The 17,773-nt window shown below is 31.5% G+C and overlaps 1 protein-coding gene across 4 annotated transcripts in view; it reads right to left on the bottom strand.

Annotated features, from left to right (window-relative positions):
• Positions 1-483: 483 nt before the first annotated feature.
• The window catches only part of LOC148601923 (uncharacterized), a 32,375-nt gene continuing 15,085 nt past the window's right edge, over positions 484-17,773 (bottom strand). For 2 of the 4 annotated variants that reach the window (XM_088556580.1, XM_088556581.1), the window contains exons 10-13: positions 9,171-9,812; positions 8,812-8,895; positions 4,701-4,790; positions 1,769-3,456 (exon numbers count right to left, since the gene is read on the bottom strand). In XM_088556580.1, the coding sequence (XP_088412706.1) occupies positions 3,182-3,456; positions 4,701-4,790; positions 8,812-8,895; positions 9,171-9,812 (1,091 nt within the window). In that variant the 3' untranslated portion in view covers positions 1,769-3,181. Of the gene's footprint in view, positions 3,457-4,700; positions 4,791-8,811; positions 8,896-9,170; positions 9,813-17,773 lie in introns of all 4 variants that reach the window. The other 2 variants (XM_088556582.1, XM_088556583.1) reach the window with 2 other exon arrangements.

The following is a 17,773-nucleotide window of genomic DNA, read 5'->3' as shown; positions in this document are numbered from 1 at the left end:
AATAATGAGACATAAGCATTTATGCAAAGTCAAATAAAATGTTATTTTTGGCTGCAGAATCCTTAACCGTTAGGTCCATACCCATGAATCAATCAAATTCTTCTTTCATAGTATGGGAAATTTTAAGAACCATTTCATAGAAATCCTTGGAAATTTACTCAAGATATTGTCTGTAATCCAGAAAAATGTCTGTCTATGGCTCTCCTTAACAGTTAAGGTTATAACGCCCAAAACTAATACCAGTTTGACCTTAGTGGTATAGTACCTTGTCGTAGTTATACAGAGATCCATGCACTAATATGTAAGTCCTTAAAATGCATGTACATGTTGTACTTGGCCTGGCTTTGGTCAGTAATTACTAAATGGTTAGGCTGTAATGCCCACAACCTAAACCAATCTTCCCTGTGTAATTTTATCACAATCCACTGACTAATATTCAAGTTAAGTGTCCATGGACATAGACATGAACAATGACAACACAACACCATTAAATGACTATGTAAACTTTGCAGTCATAAATTTCATTTCGATAAACTTTTAGCTTACTGGGAAACAATAATATTTTAAAATGAAAGTAATCCAATTGGTATAACCAACCTTGTGAAAAGAGGAAATAAACTGGCAAAGAACATTCACTATAAATTCCAAAACTCTTGTCATGGAACATAATGTTCTGAGTGACATACAATTTAAGTAGCACTATTGTAAGAATCATGCAAAATGTGATTCATGACTGGAAAGCCTACAGATTTTTATTTTTGATAATTTGTTTAGAATGTTAACAGAAATTAACATGTGGCTTTTCATATAACCCCTGCTCTTAGGAGGTAAATAATATTTATAATGAAATGTATAATTCAAAACTATGGTAGATAACTCTATAAATGGCACTAAGGTCTCACTAACCACTTTTGGGTCAAATGGCCACCCCCCTATGTAGTACCAAAAATACACTGAACCTAAACATATGCATTGTAAGTGCATTATTTGTGTGTATTATGATTAAAAGTAGTCAAAATAAAGCTGAGAATGTGTACTTTAAAATCATATATGTAATTAACAACAAAAGTGTTTGAATATTGTTGACATGTGAGTAATTTGCCTCCATGCTGTCAGTTAGCAGAAAAGGTAAAAATGTGGATTTTCAGTATTATTTATTCAAGTAAATTTTGTGAAGAATTTCTACAATCATCGTACCATCAGCATAATGATTTTGGAAGCCTTATTTTCCAAGCTTCGCAACAGCATGCAACTTTAAGATGTCATTTGTCCTGGGAATTCACAGTAAAACTTTGAAAATTACTTTTTTAACATGTGAAGTAATGGAAACGTTAGAAGTGGTTAGTGAGACCTAAAATACAATAGAAAATATTTTTAATGTGCATTATCTCCTATGAGCAATCAGATTGGAATGAATGTTAATACATTTCATCATACAGACCAACAAAACAACTTAATGACAAAAAGAAAAATGTGTAGCCTTTTTGAGGTGTATTACATATTACAATATTTGCATGATTCTTACAAAGACTGCTACTTAAAACATTAGCATACATTAACTTTAGACATGAAGATATAGCACAACCACTCACTGATAAAATACTTTTCTGGGATTAGCAGATTATTTCTATGAGGTTGGCATTTTACTTTCAATTTACAGTAGGGCAAGACACAACTGAAAATGAACTTATTTGTACAATGATATTGCATGAAATTCAGACATATTTCAGTATAGTTAATTTAAAGAAAAATCAAGACTAGTAACATGTCTGGACCAGTTTTTGCTTTATATATTTGTCATCACATAAATATTTTTAACAATTAAAGACGAAAGTGTTGGTTGCATATTACCTAAAGAATGTACTTATGATAGCATACACTACTAGAAAAAAGGTTCAGTTCAACAGGTAAAATTTCATACTAAATATTTGTCAAATCTTTTCATATTATGACATCCAGTCTTCAATATGTACATGTATGTAAATATTGTGTAAAAGTAATTCAAAATTGTAAATATCTTCATAATAGGAGGCTTTCATAAAAAAGTCAGCTAATTTTGAGTTATTAGTTCTATACTTTTTGAGTAACAGAATAATCAAAGTATGTATCCCTTAAGACTTGATGGACAGACAGATGGACACATGGACTCGTGCAGCTAAAAGACCTGCTTTACTATAGGGGACACAGATAAAAATATTTCTTGTGTTATATAAACTAATATACTGTGGCTTTTAACATGTACAACATTTTAGTTGGATTATCTTCCCCATCCAGGCTTCCTATACAACAGTTATCTTCCGGTTATGGAGTATGGAGAAGTTGCCCATACAGGAGATGTGGACAGATAAAATGGCAGAGAGGATGATTTTTTTTTTATAAACCCCATGTATTTGTTTGTTGGGGTATAAGTTTTAGAATGTACAACTATATAAGTAACATAATACAATAGATATGAACATTTTAGCACTGTAAAAAAACACACATAACACTTGTCAGGAATTAGTTTTTTTTATATCAAAACAGATTTTTTTTTACTTAAAAAAAGTATTTCATATGAATGATTTAAGTTTGCTTTAAGTTGAAAAAGTTATTGTTTTTATTTTGTGAATTTGACTGGTTTAACAATTAGGAAATATTTCTACATTTAGAACTCTCTGTACTATACCAGTGTCTCTTTTATATACAATTGGTGAGCAATGAGTTTTGAACTCTTCTTTAATGAAGGACAAATATTTACACCAATGCAGGTCATCATAGCCATTACACTTTGATGACCTTTATATAAACACTTTCTTCAATATATACCATGATCATTCAAAATTATATCCTGATGATTAACAATATTTATGCTCTCAACTTGACTATTCTATAAAATACCTACCCTTTATTTGTCAAATGATTAATTAGAAAACTAATCTCTTATCAACACAATTATACTAACAATGCCCTTATAATTTCATAGAAACAATTTAACAGTTTCATAAAAATAATCAATCTTTGTGCATAGTAAAAATAAAACAAATCTAACTATATACATGTACAATATTGTCGTAAAATACATTGATTTGTAAGTATTCACAAATGCATCCTGTTTGTAAAATAGTAATAAAAAATCACATAATAAATGTATTGTACCAAGTTATAGAGAATTTCTGGATTTGAAAAACTGTACAAACAAAAGCTAAGATTCTGACTTAGTTGATAGATCTGAATCACCATCCATTTTAGATACAATTCCAGAATCCATTTTAGAAGACATCTCTGAATGTAAGTGGCTGTCAAGGTCATTCTTTTTTATTGTTTCCTCTTCATGTTCTGAAGGAAGTCTTTGAACACTACAAGATGCAGTATCATCATAGCACTGTTTCTCATCAAGTCCAGTATATGTATGATTATATTGTTCCAATCGACTATCTATCTGATTGGTAATGTCACTAGCTTGTGGTACATCAGTCACTACAAAACACAAAATAAACGTCTTACATACTGAGGTTGGTAATATCACTGGTAGCAGACAGAACTTACAGATTCACCGACTGTCATAAATATAACGAGAATATGTATGGTGAATGTGAAAGCGACAACAACCCCATTGGGATGAAAATGTCAGCCAAGAATACCTTCAAATCAAAATACCTAAACTTCAGACATTATTTTACAAGGTCTACAAACAAAGTGGAAATTGGCATAATCGGAAGTAAATATAAAGTAAAAAAAAAGACTTGTAACGGTAAAATCCAGATTTGAAGTAATGGAATTCAGCTAAAAAGCAGAAAAAAATCATGTCTAAAACTCAGGAAACTGAAATATTTTAGCTCATTATCTTCTACTGAAAATATATAGTTAAGTTGATGGAATTTTAATCAAAATGTGGGATAAAAAATGTGTTATATCACCAAACAATAAAATATTGTATCACCTACCAAGTGATAATGTTAAACATTTATAGAAAGATCATTGCATTTCGAATAAAAAATACTTAAGAAACCAAAACATTTGTCATTATTTAAAAAATTGAGAAAACACTTATAATAAAAAGAGTTTTGATTTAATATAATATCAGCATAAAGATTGAAATGTCAACTTTAAAGAATGACAAACATGATTCAATTTAGACGAGCCAGCAAATTGTTTTTCTATTGGCACATAAACATGTGATAATCATTAATGTCGCTAATGTATGGAGGTTCTACTGTGACAGACTTACCATGTGATATCACCAATATGTCAAGGTTCTACTGTAACAGACTTAACCATTTGGTATCACTCATATGTCGAGTTTCTAGCAGACTTACAATGTGATATCACTAATATATCAAGGTTCTACGTATTAGACTTACCATGCGATATCACTATTGTGTCGAGGTTCTACTGTAACAGACTTACCCAAACGGTATCACTCATAAGTCAAGTCTACAGTGGCAGACGAACAATGTGATAAGTGAGTTATTATACCATTAGCCATCAATTTGTAAAAGACTTACCAAGTGATAGGTGACAATTACAATTATTATATAATCATTTTCATTTATATGTCTACTTATGTGGCAGACTCAACATGTGATAATTGACAATTATTATAATCACCACGTCAATAATATCAAGGTATTACTTACATGGCAGACTTACCATGTGATAAGCAACAATTAACATACCATCAAGATCACTAATATGTGGCTGTTCTACAGTGGCAGACTTACCATGTGATAAGTGACAATTATTATAATCATCAACATCACTAATGTGTGGAGGTTCAACTGTAACAGAACTGCCTGCTGATTCTGTGGCAACTAAAAATGGATAAACAAGCAATGCATTGGCAGTAAGCAAAGCTACTCTACTGAAGCAAGACAATATTATTTGTTAATTTTGACTCAAAATTCAACTCTCTTCATTTAGTGGTATAGATAATCTGAAAGTTCATATATGTAAATTTTTATATGTCTACATTTTAATCAAAAGAAATGGTGTTGTTGAGCTGATATTTTAGTAACAGTTGTGTTTTTCTTCTAATTGGTTCACCATTTCTACTTAATAATAAAACTGTGAAAGTATATCATTTCTAAAGAAAAAGGTATTGTTGTTACAGCATAAGTTCCTGATTAGATCAAAAGTGGTCAACCACCATTTTGATATATAAAAGCAATAATTATTAGTTAAAGTGAAAGGAAATGCTGCCAGGAAGCCATTAAAAATGATTGATTTTGACTCCTTTGGGATCAGGTCTGCCACAGTTAAAGTCATAACACCAAAATAAATCAAAACTTTCTTGGAATCTTGTAGTACAACTTTTTATAGAGATCTATACACTTTACTCAAGCAGTTGGTCAAAAACCAGAAAACTCTTGTTTTAGCCAACTTCAGCCTCTCATTTCCTAATAGTAAGTTAAAAACTTTAACGAAGTCCTTCACAGGGCACAGCTTAAAATAACTACAGTTGATGAACCCTGAACAGTTATGACAAGAATAGACAAAACATTCAAACATAATACAGCACTTAAAATAGATTGACAAGATTCTAACAATGAAAATGGACAAAAAAACTTACATTTAGACAAGATATATAAGCATTTATACAAATTTTTCTATGAAAGCAGAATTTTGTTTACTCTTTGGCACCCAATTTCTTATTAGATACAGTGTCCAAAATCAATACATTGTATAAGCTGGACTTCAGTGGCATGAAACTTTGAAATTCCATTTCATAGAGATCCATTCACATAAACTTCAGTTAACTAGACATTGTCCCAAATGGGACTAATACCCTGTAGCCTGCTGAACCCTGTACATTTGGGGACCAATGTGGACATACGATTCAAATTGGACACAATTTTATGGTGGATAGACTAAGCACTTTTCACACACAATTTGCTATTTCTGAAACATGCAACTCCAAAGAGCAATCTGTACCAGAACACAACAACAGAATATGACTAATTCCTGACATCTTACACTGAGATTCATTGAAATCCTGCCTAAGTTCCAACGGTCATCATTTCTACAATTTTTGTTCGAGCATAAATTCATGACAGTATGCACATCTCCATCTAATTATATAACATCTTACAAAGCTTCATAACAATACTGCAAGCTGCTTAGAAAATAGTATGCACAGATGGACAGACAGACAGGGTGAAACCTATATATCCCCAACCCAAACTTTGTTTGGGAGCATAAATAGTTCAATCTTATGACAACTTTATGCTGTATTTCCTACTAAACAATAAGAAAAAAACTCTAAAAATCAATAAAATCCTTTCTTTCATGGTGTGGAACTTAATACTACTATTCCTGCGGGAAAACAAAGTGTTTAAAGAAGGCACACATGACATGGACAATGACAGTATCATTCCAATATAGTACCCCAATTTTTTTATGGTCATATCAAAATAAATCCTAGCCTGATAATTATAGTCTCAGAAAATATGAGAGAAGAATTTTAGTAGAGTTAATGAATGCCACATGTACAACAGATACAAATTTATGACTTTGTCACCCAGATCTTTTTATTTAAAGAACCATGCAAACAAATCTGAATTACAGATAGCCATATAAAAAATTCCACTGAATCTATGAACTTAAATTTAAAATGTTTTTTAATGCACTGAAACCAGTGGTTTAACTTCATAAGAAATAGATATGACAATACACATTCAACAACAGAAGACATCAAATTGTAAACTGTTCATACTCACCTTAGAACTTAACAAAAAACATGACATTTATTATTTCATGTGTAATATCTGTTATGTCTATTTATCTATTGTAGAAACTTTTGTATATGTTCACATTAAAACCTGTCTTAGCAACCAGCTGGTAACCAGGACATACAGACTATAGCCATACTATCCCTGTATAGTCCATTCTATGTAAAATTAACCTGTATATAAGGAGGGACTTGGGGTAAAGGACATAACTCTTGAAATCAGTGATTTGTTTGTATCATATTCAATTTCACCAAAGCTTATCAAGCTTTCAAATGAAATAGAATGGAATCAATCCAAGTTACTTTGATGCTTACATGAGATTGATGTAAAATGCTGAATACGAATGTTCCAATGATTTGTAAGAGTTGTGTCCCTTACCTTAGGTCTACCTCCTTAAGACCAACTGTCTCATAGCATCATGATTTCGCTCACCCTAGAAAGTTAACTCTGTGCATGACTGCTCTGACCATGACATTTTTTTAGCATGACCTATTATTGCTTTTTCACTTCATCCATGTATTTTTGAAAGTTGATCTAAAACTAAAATTACTGTGAGCACAGCTCGCTAAAGACCACCCCTGCACCCTATGTAAATTATGCATACACAATTACTATCTAGAATTTCCATATGACCTTAAAATTCATACTGAGCCTAAATTTGCTAAAATCAGAGCTTTAATTTAAAATGCACACGAGTAACATATTTATACAAAACAGTTGTCTCACTACAGTTGATTGTAAAGTTGAAGAATAGTCATAGTTTATTCATATAACAAATCAAACACAGGTGCACAATGACCAGACACAAAATCTTTCCCCATGAAGAAACACAATAAAAAGCTGTTTATCCAGATTAGAAGGCTACATGGGTGAGCAAAAGTTTATTTGTAGAGCAACCTAAAATACCTTATATAAGGACATCATTGAAGTGCCTTATCAAAATATCTATGAACTGAACAAAAGCAATGAAAATCAATGGATCCATTCTAGGTAATGAACTTTTAGAACTTTCAAAAGAAAAAAAAAGTATCTTAGTAGTAATTAACTGTATTGTAACTATTACCCATGCAATTAAATGTAATTTAGTTTCAACTGAACATAAAAGAACAGCATTCCTAGGTCCCCCGCAGAAAAAAAAAGAGTGTGGACAACTTTAAATTCACTGAAATTTTCTAGGTCCAAGGGCCATAACTTCCATAAAAATCAATCAACCATAACCAAAGTCAAAATTAATCTGTATCTTCTCATAGTAAGACTACATACAAAATATAAAATCAATTGGTAAATGCATTACAAAAAAGTGTGGAAAACTGTAAATTCACTTAAATTTTCTAAGTCCAAGGGCCATAACTTCCGTAAAAATCATTCAACCATAACCAAAGTCGAACTTAATCTGTAACTCTTCATAATAAGGCCACATACCAAAAATAAATTTATTTGGTAAAAGCATTAACAAAAAAAGTGCGGAAAACAAGGACAGACAGACGGACACCCGGCATTTCCATGTCCCCTTGTGATGCATCACAGGGGACAATAAGCTCAAACATAACACTGAACTTCTGATGAAGTAATACAGGGTAGAATCACACCAGTTTTCCTCTGTACTCATGATCAGTAACTAAGTTAAAAAGATGTCTCAATACAAAGAAAGAAGACCTACATATATTTGATGGACAGGACAGTTACGATCGGCTTGTCTTTCAGATTCAAAACAAATAGAATAAAGAGCTTTGCAGAGTGCAGCAAGATATGACCATATTTGTAATGAACCATGATAGCATCAGCATATACTGTTTAAAAAAAAATTATTAATTTAAATATGTTAAAGATTCTAAAAATAAAAATAAAAATTAATAAAATTCATCAATTATAAACAAAGTGCAAAGTTTGAAAATTATTGGTTAGATACATTTTGAGTTACTGATTACATGCAGAAGGTAACCACCTAAGTGTGACAGGCAGATGGATGGCCAGACACAACAGACATATGGAGATGAGTGGCTACCAAACTTGCTTTCAACGTTGGTGACAGATAAAAACTTGACAATTCCATGACATAAAGAATAATAAAAACTTGACAATTCCATGAAATAATTAAAGTTACCTTCTTCTTGTAGTTCTTTCCCTGTTTCTTCTGGTATAGAGTTAAAAGGTGAACTTGTACTCAAATCTACTGATGATTCGGAATCTACAAGTACAATTTTGAGTAATTATGACTGATTTTTTTACCTGTATTAGAGGTTTCATGGACAGACCCAGGTAATTGTTTAACTTATTTTTTTTATACTGCCAAGCTTTTTAGGGTGAGTTTCCAGCATGACCATTGTTATGGGTTATACATGGACTTATAAAATTAAGAAATAATTAATTTGTATGTCATAAACATATAAGAAGCATAATACCTGAAATTAAGGTACAGTTTATGCCACCAAATATAGTAGACATCATACAGACATATCTCACCTTTACTTAATGACCTTTTAAACTCAGCAATATTTGGAAGCTCTGTATTCATGACAGGACTAGATGACTGTATGTTGCTGAAATCTGGTAGGGGGATACATGCTCCACCACTATTCTCAGGATAAGATTGAAACAGTAGTGGAGATATTGGCTGTCGCATTGCTGTACCATGGGTAGTTGGACTACCACAGCTTACACAAGTTTCTCCATGATCAGTATGTGAAACCTGCTGTGGCACAGATTCACTGTGCCTTAAAACTGGGTGGTTTACTTCATTCCTTATTCGATACAAATCACGTTCATTCATAGAAACAGCACGGTTTATTTCATGGGAAATTTGCTCTGACTTCATAGCTAGACTAATTTCTGGTGTACAGCTATTCAGTCTACATTCTGAAGCATTACTATTTATTCTTCCATCAGTAGAAACCTCTGAAAGTTGTCTATTGACTGAAATACTGCTTCCTGAGTTAAACACAACTCTGTCACTACTCTGACTGGGGCAATAACTATTATTACGATTAATGCTGTCTTCTCGTTTATCATTTACTTCAACATGTCTCTGCAGAATGTTATTAGTATTGTTTATAGCTTGTTGAGGATTGAGTGGAGCTGCTTCCTCATCAGCATTAGTCTGGTTGTCTGTAACAAAAGTTGTAGCAGCAGTTCATACAGCTTACTAATTAATCAACATCAGAATTTTTACTTACATAAAGAAGAGTGACAAGTAAAACAGATTATCAATAAAATTTGTTCTTTTTCCTTCTAATTTTCTACAATTCATCATAAAATAATAACATATGAATTCAAAAATCATTAAATTATCAGTATTTGACCATTTGAGAAACAGAACTGGAACCAGGAAAAGCTGGGTTTCTTTAGAAGCATGTCTGTAAGGTCAAATGGAAAAAGCCATAACATAATCCTGTTCCAAAAGCCTAATTGTAAGAAGTCTAGCACGGTACAAAAAGGTCTGCATAAGTTACAACAAGCTCTGGCATAGTGTGTGAGATCAAAGAATCTAGCTAAAGGATGTTCCTTCATTTACATAAAATCAGCTATAAAGTCAGCCTCATAAGAGTGAAGGAATAGTTCAGTGAATAGAAGAGTATAATTTGTTCCCACTGGAATGCAGACCATTTGTTGAAAAACCCATCCACCAAACTGGTCAAATATGTTGTTGATAAAAAATTCTAACATTCTGAAAATACCTTTTTCAGTATACTTGGAAGATGATTAAGACTCATTTAAAAAAAAAAAAAACAGTATGAGGAACCTCTACAAAGAACTGCATGTCTGTATTTAGATTTATCATCTTTTCTGGGATAACAATGATGTACAATTATTTTAGTTGGGATTTTAACTGAGTATGGGGAATAAAAGTTTAAAGGGACGAGATAGCATGCTATTGTATTCCAATAATAATCTTCAATTAAGGGTAACAAGAAGATAATTCTAATTTTTAAGAATTCACCATCAATTAATACCACTATCGAAGTAACAAGTGTCATGCTAGGACTGGAGAAAGTTTTGAAAGAGGTTTGGCAGTACATTTTGCAGTTCTATCTACCAGTACGAAGCATTGTTTGTATGGATTCTTGTGGAGTTTAGACATCCAGAAGGCAGATCAATATCATCATCTTTAGTAGAAAGTGTTTTGCAGACAGTTTTGGGCTTTGTATGCTGGTGCAACAACATATTTGTCAAGCTGGTTTATTTAGGGAAATAACCCTAAAAAGAAGTTTTCCTACAACTTTGACCCAATGAAGCCTTTCATAGGCCTTATCATAAGGATAATTTCACTGACTGAAAGTATTTTTCTACCTATTATATTTTTTCAAGATACTGCATGAAAACTGAAAAAAAACTCTTTTTCTGTCTGTCAAGGACAGTAACTCTAAAGAGGAGTCATCTTACAACTTTGACTCAATTTAGACTTTTGTATGCCTATTCATCAACTGAAAGTTTTTTTTTTATATCAATCATAGTTTTCAAGATATTGGCTAAAAACTGCAAAAACAGCACTTTTTATCTTTTGAAAGTTGAGTTACTTGTAGTGGTCATTTATCATTTGCAGTATTAAAAAGAGAATCAGAAGTGAGACCATGACATTCAAAAACCAAATAAAAAAACAAAAAAAACTAGTATGCCAATTGTTTGTTAAACAATTGAAAGATATTTCCCTAGAAAACTTTCTCTTTGTAATGTACATTTGTTTGATATATAAATGCTAATCATCTACAACAGTTTGTCTTTTTGCACTTTGTGACCTTGTCAAATGCAATTGTCCATATTTCCATCATGATTTTTGTAATGTAAACTGGAGGACCTTTCCTTAGATATACAACAACCATACTTTCTGTGAACTTTAGAATTTTGCACTTATTAAACCCAACTAGGTTCTTTTTCTGTATAAAAAAATTAAAACTTGAGATGTGCACATTATGACCTTTAATTTGATATGTGACAACCTAACTATATAAACAACTTAAGTTTTGCACTCACTGACCTCATCCAACTCTTTTTTTTGGAGACAAAACATTGATATTTCGGATGTACGCTCTAAAACCTTTCATTTGATATGCAACAACCTTACCCTCTATGAACTTTAAATTTTTGCCCTCAATGACATATCTCAAATCTGAAAGCTATATGATAATTTGCTGAACATATGCAACAAAATTACCAAATAATTTGGACAATTCTAGAGCTCATTTTGAGCTAAATGATTATTAAAATATGATGCAATAACAAACTCCTGAACCAGAAGTCGTAGAGACATGAAACTACCACCATACATCTTAGGATTACTTGACCTTGATAAAACTAACAAGATCAAGGTCATACATTTATGTCAAGGTCACAAACCAGATTCTGCAAAACATTTAAATTGTCATAACTTTTGAACAGACGGTTTGACAACTGTAAATTTGGTTTCAAAATAAAGGGCTTATCGAGAAGGTCATTTCATACACTGTATGTACGCATTTAATTCTTATCATTTTCTTAATATCAAGGTCTGTAGTTTGCAGTGAGAAAGCTTTCTAGCACTCTATGACCTTTGACCTTGGATACAAATAAAAGGTCACATAGACCAAAGATCATTGATGAAGGTCCTAGGTTTTTACAACTTCCGGTTCTCGAAATATAAATTTTAAAAACTTAAGTATGATATTTCAAGGGATATAACTCCTGTATGTTTTGATTATAAAATTCATGTCTATGTTTAATCATTAGGTCTTCATCTTATGTACATGAAACAGTTTTTAGATTGATTCTATCTATTATGGTTTTCAAGATATGAGGGATTGAAAGAAATTGTTTTCAGGGGACATAACTCTTAAAGATGATAATGAAATCCTTAGCAAGGTCATTTTCTAACAGATCATGATGACATCTACATGTTCACCAAGTATGATAATGATATCCTGAAAAATGAGTTCGGGGACCATGTTGACCATAGATGCTAATAAATGGGAGATAACTTCTACAATAGATGATGAAATTCTTCACAGGGTTATCCGGTAAAAGTCCTAAAAGAAGTCTATCGATGGTCCAAATTTTGTAATGCTATCTTGAAAGATGACGAAACAGGGCTGTGTCAAAGTAAATGTTGAATGGAAAAAAACTAGCACTGTGACCTTTGACCTTGAATGCAAATGAAAGGTCACACAGACCAAAGATCATTGATGAAAGTTCCACGCCTCTACAACTTGCGGTTCTCGAAATATAAATTTTTAAAACTTTAGTATGTATTTCAAGTGATATAACTCCCGTATGGTTTGATAACAAAATATGAATTTATGTTCATAAATTAGGCCATCAGTTTATGTACATCACACAGTTTCCAGAATTATTCTAGCTATTATGGTTTTCAAGATATGAGCGATTAAAAGAAATTGTTTTAAAGGAACATAACTCCTAAAGATTGTAATGAAATCCTTAGCAGGGTAATTTCCCAATTGAACCTGATGACATCTATATGTTCACCATATATGGTCATGATAGCCTGAGAAATGAGTTTGGAGGACCATGTTGAAAAAATATGCCAATAAAAGGTAGATAACTTCTGAAATGGGTAATGGAATTCTTCACAGGGTCACCTGGTAAAAGTCGTTAATGAGCTCTATCGATGGCCCAAATTTGGTAATGATACCTTGAAAGATGAAAAGGGGAGACCATGTCAAAGAAAATTTTGCAAATAACGAAAGAATAAAAAAAAAAGAAACATTAAAAAACAACAACGTCTTTCCCATGTAGGGAAAGCCCTTAAAAAACATTTCAGTAAATTAGATGCAGAAATAGAGCAATTGGATAAAGATGTAAACAATAATTCTTGAAAACTTGAAATTCTTTCAGTCATGTTATTCATTAATAATTAAGAACAAAAAATCATGCGAAGGTTATCAGTCAAATGATGAGAAGTCCTGGCTCTGATGGCTTTTCAGTCAATTTATATAAAAAAAGTTGTGAGATATTGAACCCTTCCTGTTTTTTTTTTTTTACATTTTTTTAAATTTCTTTTTGAGTATAAGCAGGCTTTTACAAAGACTCATACATCACCACCTGACTATTGTGTAACAGATTCTTCACAAGAGATAAAATTTAATACAACAAAGACTATAGAACATATTATATATTAACCATCACTTTCACACACTCCTCCCACTATCATCTTTCATACAGTTCATCACTACACAAGTATTATGGTCATCATCATGAACTTGTGGATCATTATGGTGTATCCATCTGCACCATGAAAACTGACTTATTCAACGTGTCAGTTTTTCTTTCCTCGTTTGTCTACCCTGGACTTGAATTTTTATGAGCAACTCGGCGGATGTTTCTAGAAAAGCAGAGGATGCTTACCCTACCGGTGCACCTGGTCCATGCTCCCAGTTTTTAGGAGTCTGAGTTGCTCATTTGCTATTGTAATTTCGTATGTATGATTTTAGTTACTTCATGTTCTTTGTTGTGTATGTCCGTTTTCCATGTCTGGTCTTTGTCCCTGGATTACATTCTTTTGATTACCACTATAACCTTGGTTCCCTTGATTACTCTTTGATTACCGCTATAACCTTGGTTCCCTTGATTACTCTTTGATTACCACTATAACCTTGGTTCCCTTGATTACTCTTTGATTACCACTATAACCTTGGTTCCCTTGATTACTCTTTCAAGAACTTAATAAATAATCAACTGCACTGTACACATTTAAATTCAACTAAATGAGTAAACTATCAGAATATGTTCATTTGACTTGTTCATATATAAATATAGCTGGAAAAGATTAAGGAAAAAAAAAATAAAAAATGGACTCTTCCTATTTGGGTCACTAAGGTATGGGTACAAGTCTGAGGCTTGTTGAAACTTTCAATACTACAGTATAATTACTTGTATCCCGAAGGAAGGGAAGGATGGAAGTTTCACAAGTAATTGGAAACCAATTAGTCTGATCAATACTGATATGAAAATAGTGTAAGTTGACATTTCCTTTCGAATTAAAAGCAGGTTCTTTCTCCCATTATTAGCATTTCTCAAAAAAGATTTAAGGCAAAAAGATTCACTGGAGAGAATACCAGATTACTTTATAACCTGATGCATTATTTAGAAGAAAATGATGAGGAAGGTCTATTGTTACTTATTGATTTTGAGAAGGCTTTCGATTCAATTGAGTGGGATATTATTAATAAAGCACTTACAAGTATGATTTTGGTGAATCTCTTTGAAATTGGGTTGAAATTTTATACAAAGGGGCAAAAATGTGTGTAAAAAATTATGGACGCTTATCACTTTTTTTTTTAAATTTAAAAAGAGGTTGTCGTGAACTGTAAGCTATTAAGCTTAAATTAACATCTGGTATATAAGGAGTACATGTGGCTGACAGTCCTACTGTTTTCATGTCAAATTGAAAATTAAAATGTTTGTATAATGGAATGATTGGTACAACAGTGTTTTTTTAGTGTGTAAGACAGAGAGCATGAAAATGTGAAAATCGCAGGTTTTCAGATTATTATAATAAAATGAGGAATATATTTATGTTTTCAAATCTCCTTAATACTCTAGTCTGGTCAGAGAGTGATGTAGGGGAATGTTTTAAAACCCTGACAATATATTCAAAATGAAAAAAAAATTGTTGCATCTACTTGAAAGAAATTTCTTTATTTTAAAACGTATGAAACAACTTTTGAGGCAATACATATCAACTTTTCATGAAACTTTGTCAGTCAAAAAATGACACTTGATGTTAACAACTTAGTATGGGAGTTGAGATAGATAATGTTGACTACATCATTTTCATGGCATATGGACAAAGTTTTTTCAAGAAAAGTGATTATGTCACAAATGTTATGCCACTACATCGCAAAAAAATTGGAATAGATCATGTTGACATTATATCATTTTTTGTGACCTATAGACATATCAATTTTTTCAAAAAAAACTTATCATCAACTTTTTGATCACAAATATGTGATTAGTTTTACAATAAGTTTTATGATAAAAAGGTGATTTTGTGTACACTTCCCAAGATTGCAAATTGTAGACAAATATAACATTTGCAATATAATAATGAATATCAGTTTGCATAGTACTGATTTCTTAGAAATAAATAATTTGCTTGTACCACTTTCTTTCAATTATCAATTATTGTATTTTATGACTGACAGCATGTATTTCAAATTTTTGCAAATTAACACTCAAAATTTCAAAAATGAATGATTAATGTCTGCAATGCTACAAGCCAATGTTACATTTACCCAACTATCATCATAATACACAGAAAACTAACCTGATAAACATAAAAATAACTCTCTGACTACCAGTACTCATATAAATATCTTTAATTTCTATGGTAACTACAAGTAATTAATATTAAACAGAAAGAAAAAAAAACAATTATAAGAAAGCCTGGCGACCTAAGTTAAAAATTAACCAGCACAAAAATCTACGGACCTCTACTGAAACTTGACCTTCAATTAGTTATGGGTTAATATTAAAATTTCAGAACTACATGGAAATTCAAGATTTAGCATTCGTGTATAAACATTACATAGGGGTCTTCTATCGATACTAGTTTATTTAAAGGACATATGGTAGCTTAGAGAGAGGGTCTATCATGTAACATGTGTAGTCAGCCAAAGAGTCAATTAAACAAAAAGATCTCAATAACATTGTTAAGTGAAAAAAATTATTGTAAAAGATCAATATGGAATGTCAACTCCTACAGCATGATCCTTACAGTGAGCTACAGATAAACTATATTTCATTATGATACTTTATTCAACAATATCTACAAAACTACTACTCCCAGAAATCTGTGAGCAAATGACCACTAGTGATATCCTGGACATGGAATATTCAAATGACCACTAGTGATATCCTGAACATGAAATATTCAAATGCATAAATTTTGTCTAATTTCGGTAATATTCTACCAAAATCAAAATCTATTGGTTCTGCAAATCTCAATTGTGTGTATAAATATTTTACAAGCTGTAACTCAAAATTTGTGGGAGTAGGTAACCAAATACTCCTTTCCAGATGAATGAATGGCTGGACTGGTAAATCTAGATGCCTCTGACTTATAGTCACAGGGGAATAAAAGTTATAAACAAATCCTTCCTTATTTCAATACGAGATGATTGAAATGTACACTTTAATTTGGTGTTTGTATCATTATACCAACCTCATTTACATTAAGTGCAAAAAGGGACATTTAAATTTTCCTCCACAGGTAGCAAGATTCATAACATGACTATTATTGATCAATGATTAAAATGAATACTTAATAAAATTATACCTTTTAGTGTCTTTTTTTATATTTTACCCTGTTAGGAATGACAAAACAGTATGAAAATAAAGTATTGCTAATTAGACTCATGAAATTTTTAATGCACTGCATTGTTTTCAAAATATTCATTTTAGTACATTGCTACAGGGATTTCATAGTGCTTTAAATGAAACATAATTTTGTTCTTCTTAGCACAAAGCAAGTTTTTTTTTAAATAATACCAGCAGAAATATAGTAGAAGTTAATTTATCCCAAAAGTATATATAAGGATTAGTTAAGTATCATGTAGTATATATAACATCATTATAAATTCATGTAAACATAGTCGACATTCATTCAAGCATGGTCCACTGGGTCTCATAAATGCTTTAACATTTAAATCAACAAAGAAAAATATTAATAATTTTAAATTAAGTTTTAGACATTTCTGGATCATATCTGGTACAAAAATTTATAAAACAAGAAATGTCATAATGACTGGATTGAAAAAAAAATGTTCACACCTAGATTTATCATTGATAGTAGGTGTTGCATCACAAATATGCAATTTACAAGCTGCAGTCTTTTAAAATCACTCTTCCATAAAAGGTTTATAATATAGAAGAGACACATTAAATTTCCTAATATTCTTCATGCTCTTTAATTGAGATTTCAACACAAAGCTAAATAATGCCATAGAGACTATAAATTTATGTACATACATAGACTTGCCAATATTTAAGCCAAATTTATTTCTGACTATGGTACAAAACTTTTCAATATAACATTGTTGTCCATGTGTGACATTGTTTAAAAGTTCACTAACAACTTT

The sequence above is a fragment of the Perna viridis genome, chromosome 12 (genome assembly GCF_037379345.1).
Source record: "Perna viridis isolate PV_CMFRI_1.1 ecotype Kerala chromosome 12, ASM3737934v1, whole genome shotgun sequence".
NCBI classification, from domain to species: domain Eukaryota; kingdom Metazoa; phylum Mollusca; class Bivalvia; order Mytilida; family Mytilidae; genus Perna; species Perna viridis.
Note: the sequence above shows the minus strand (reverse complement) of the source record. Positions and strands in the feature narration are given on the sequence as shown.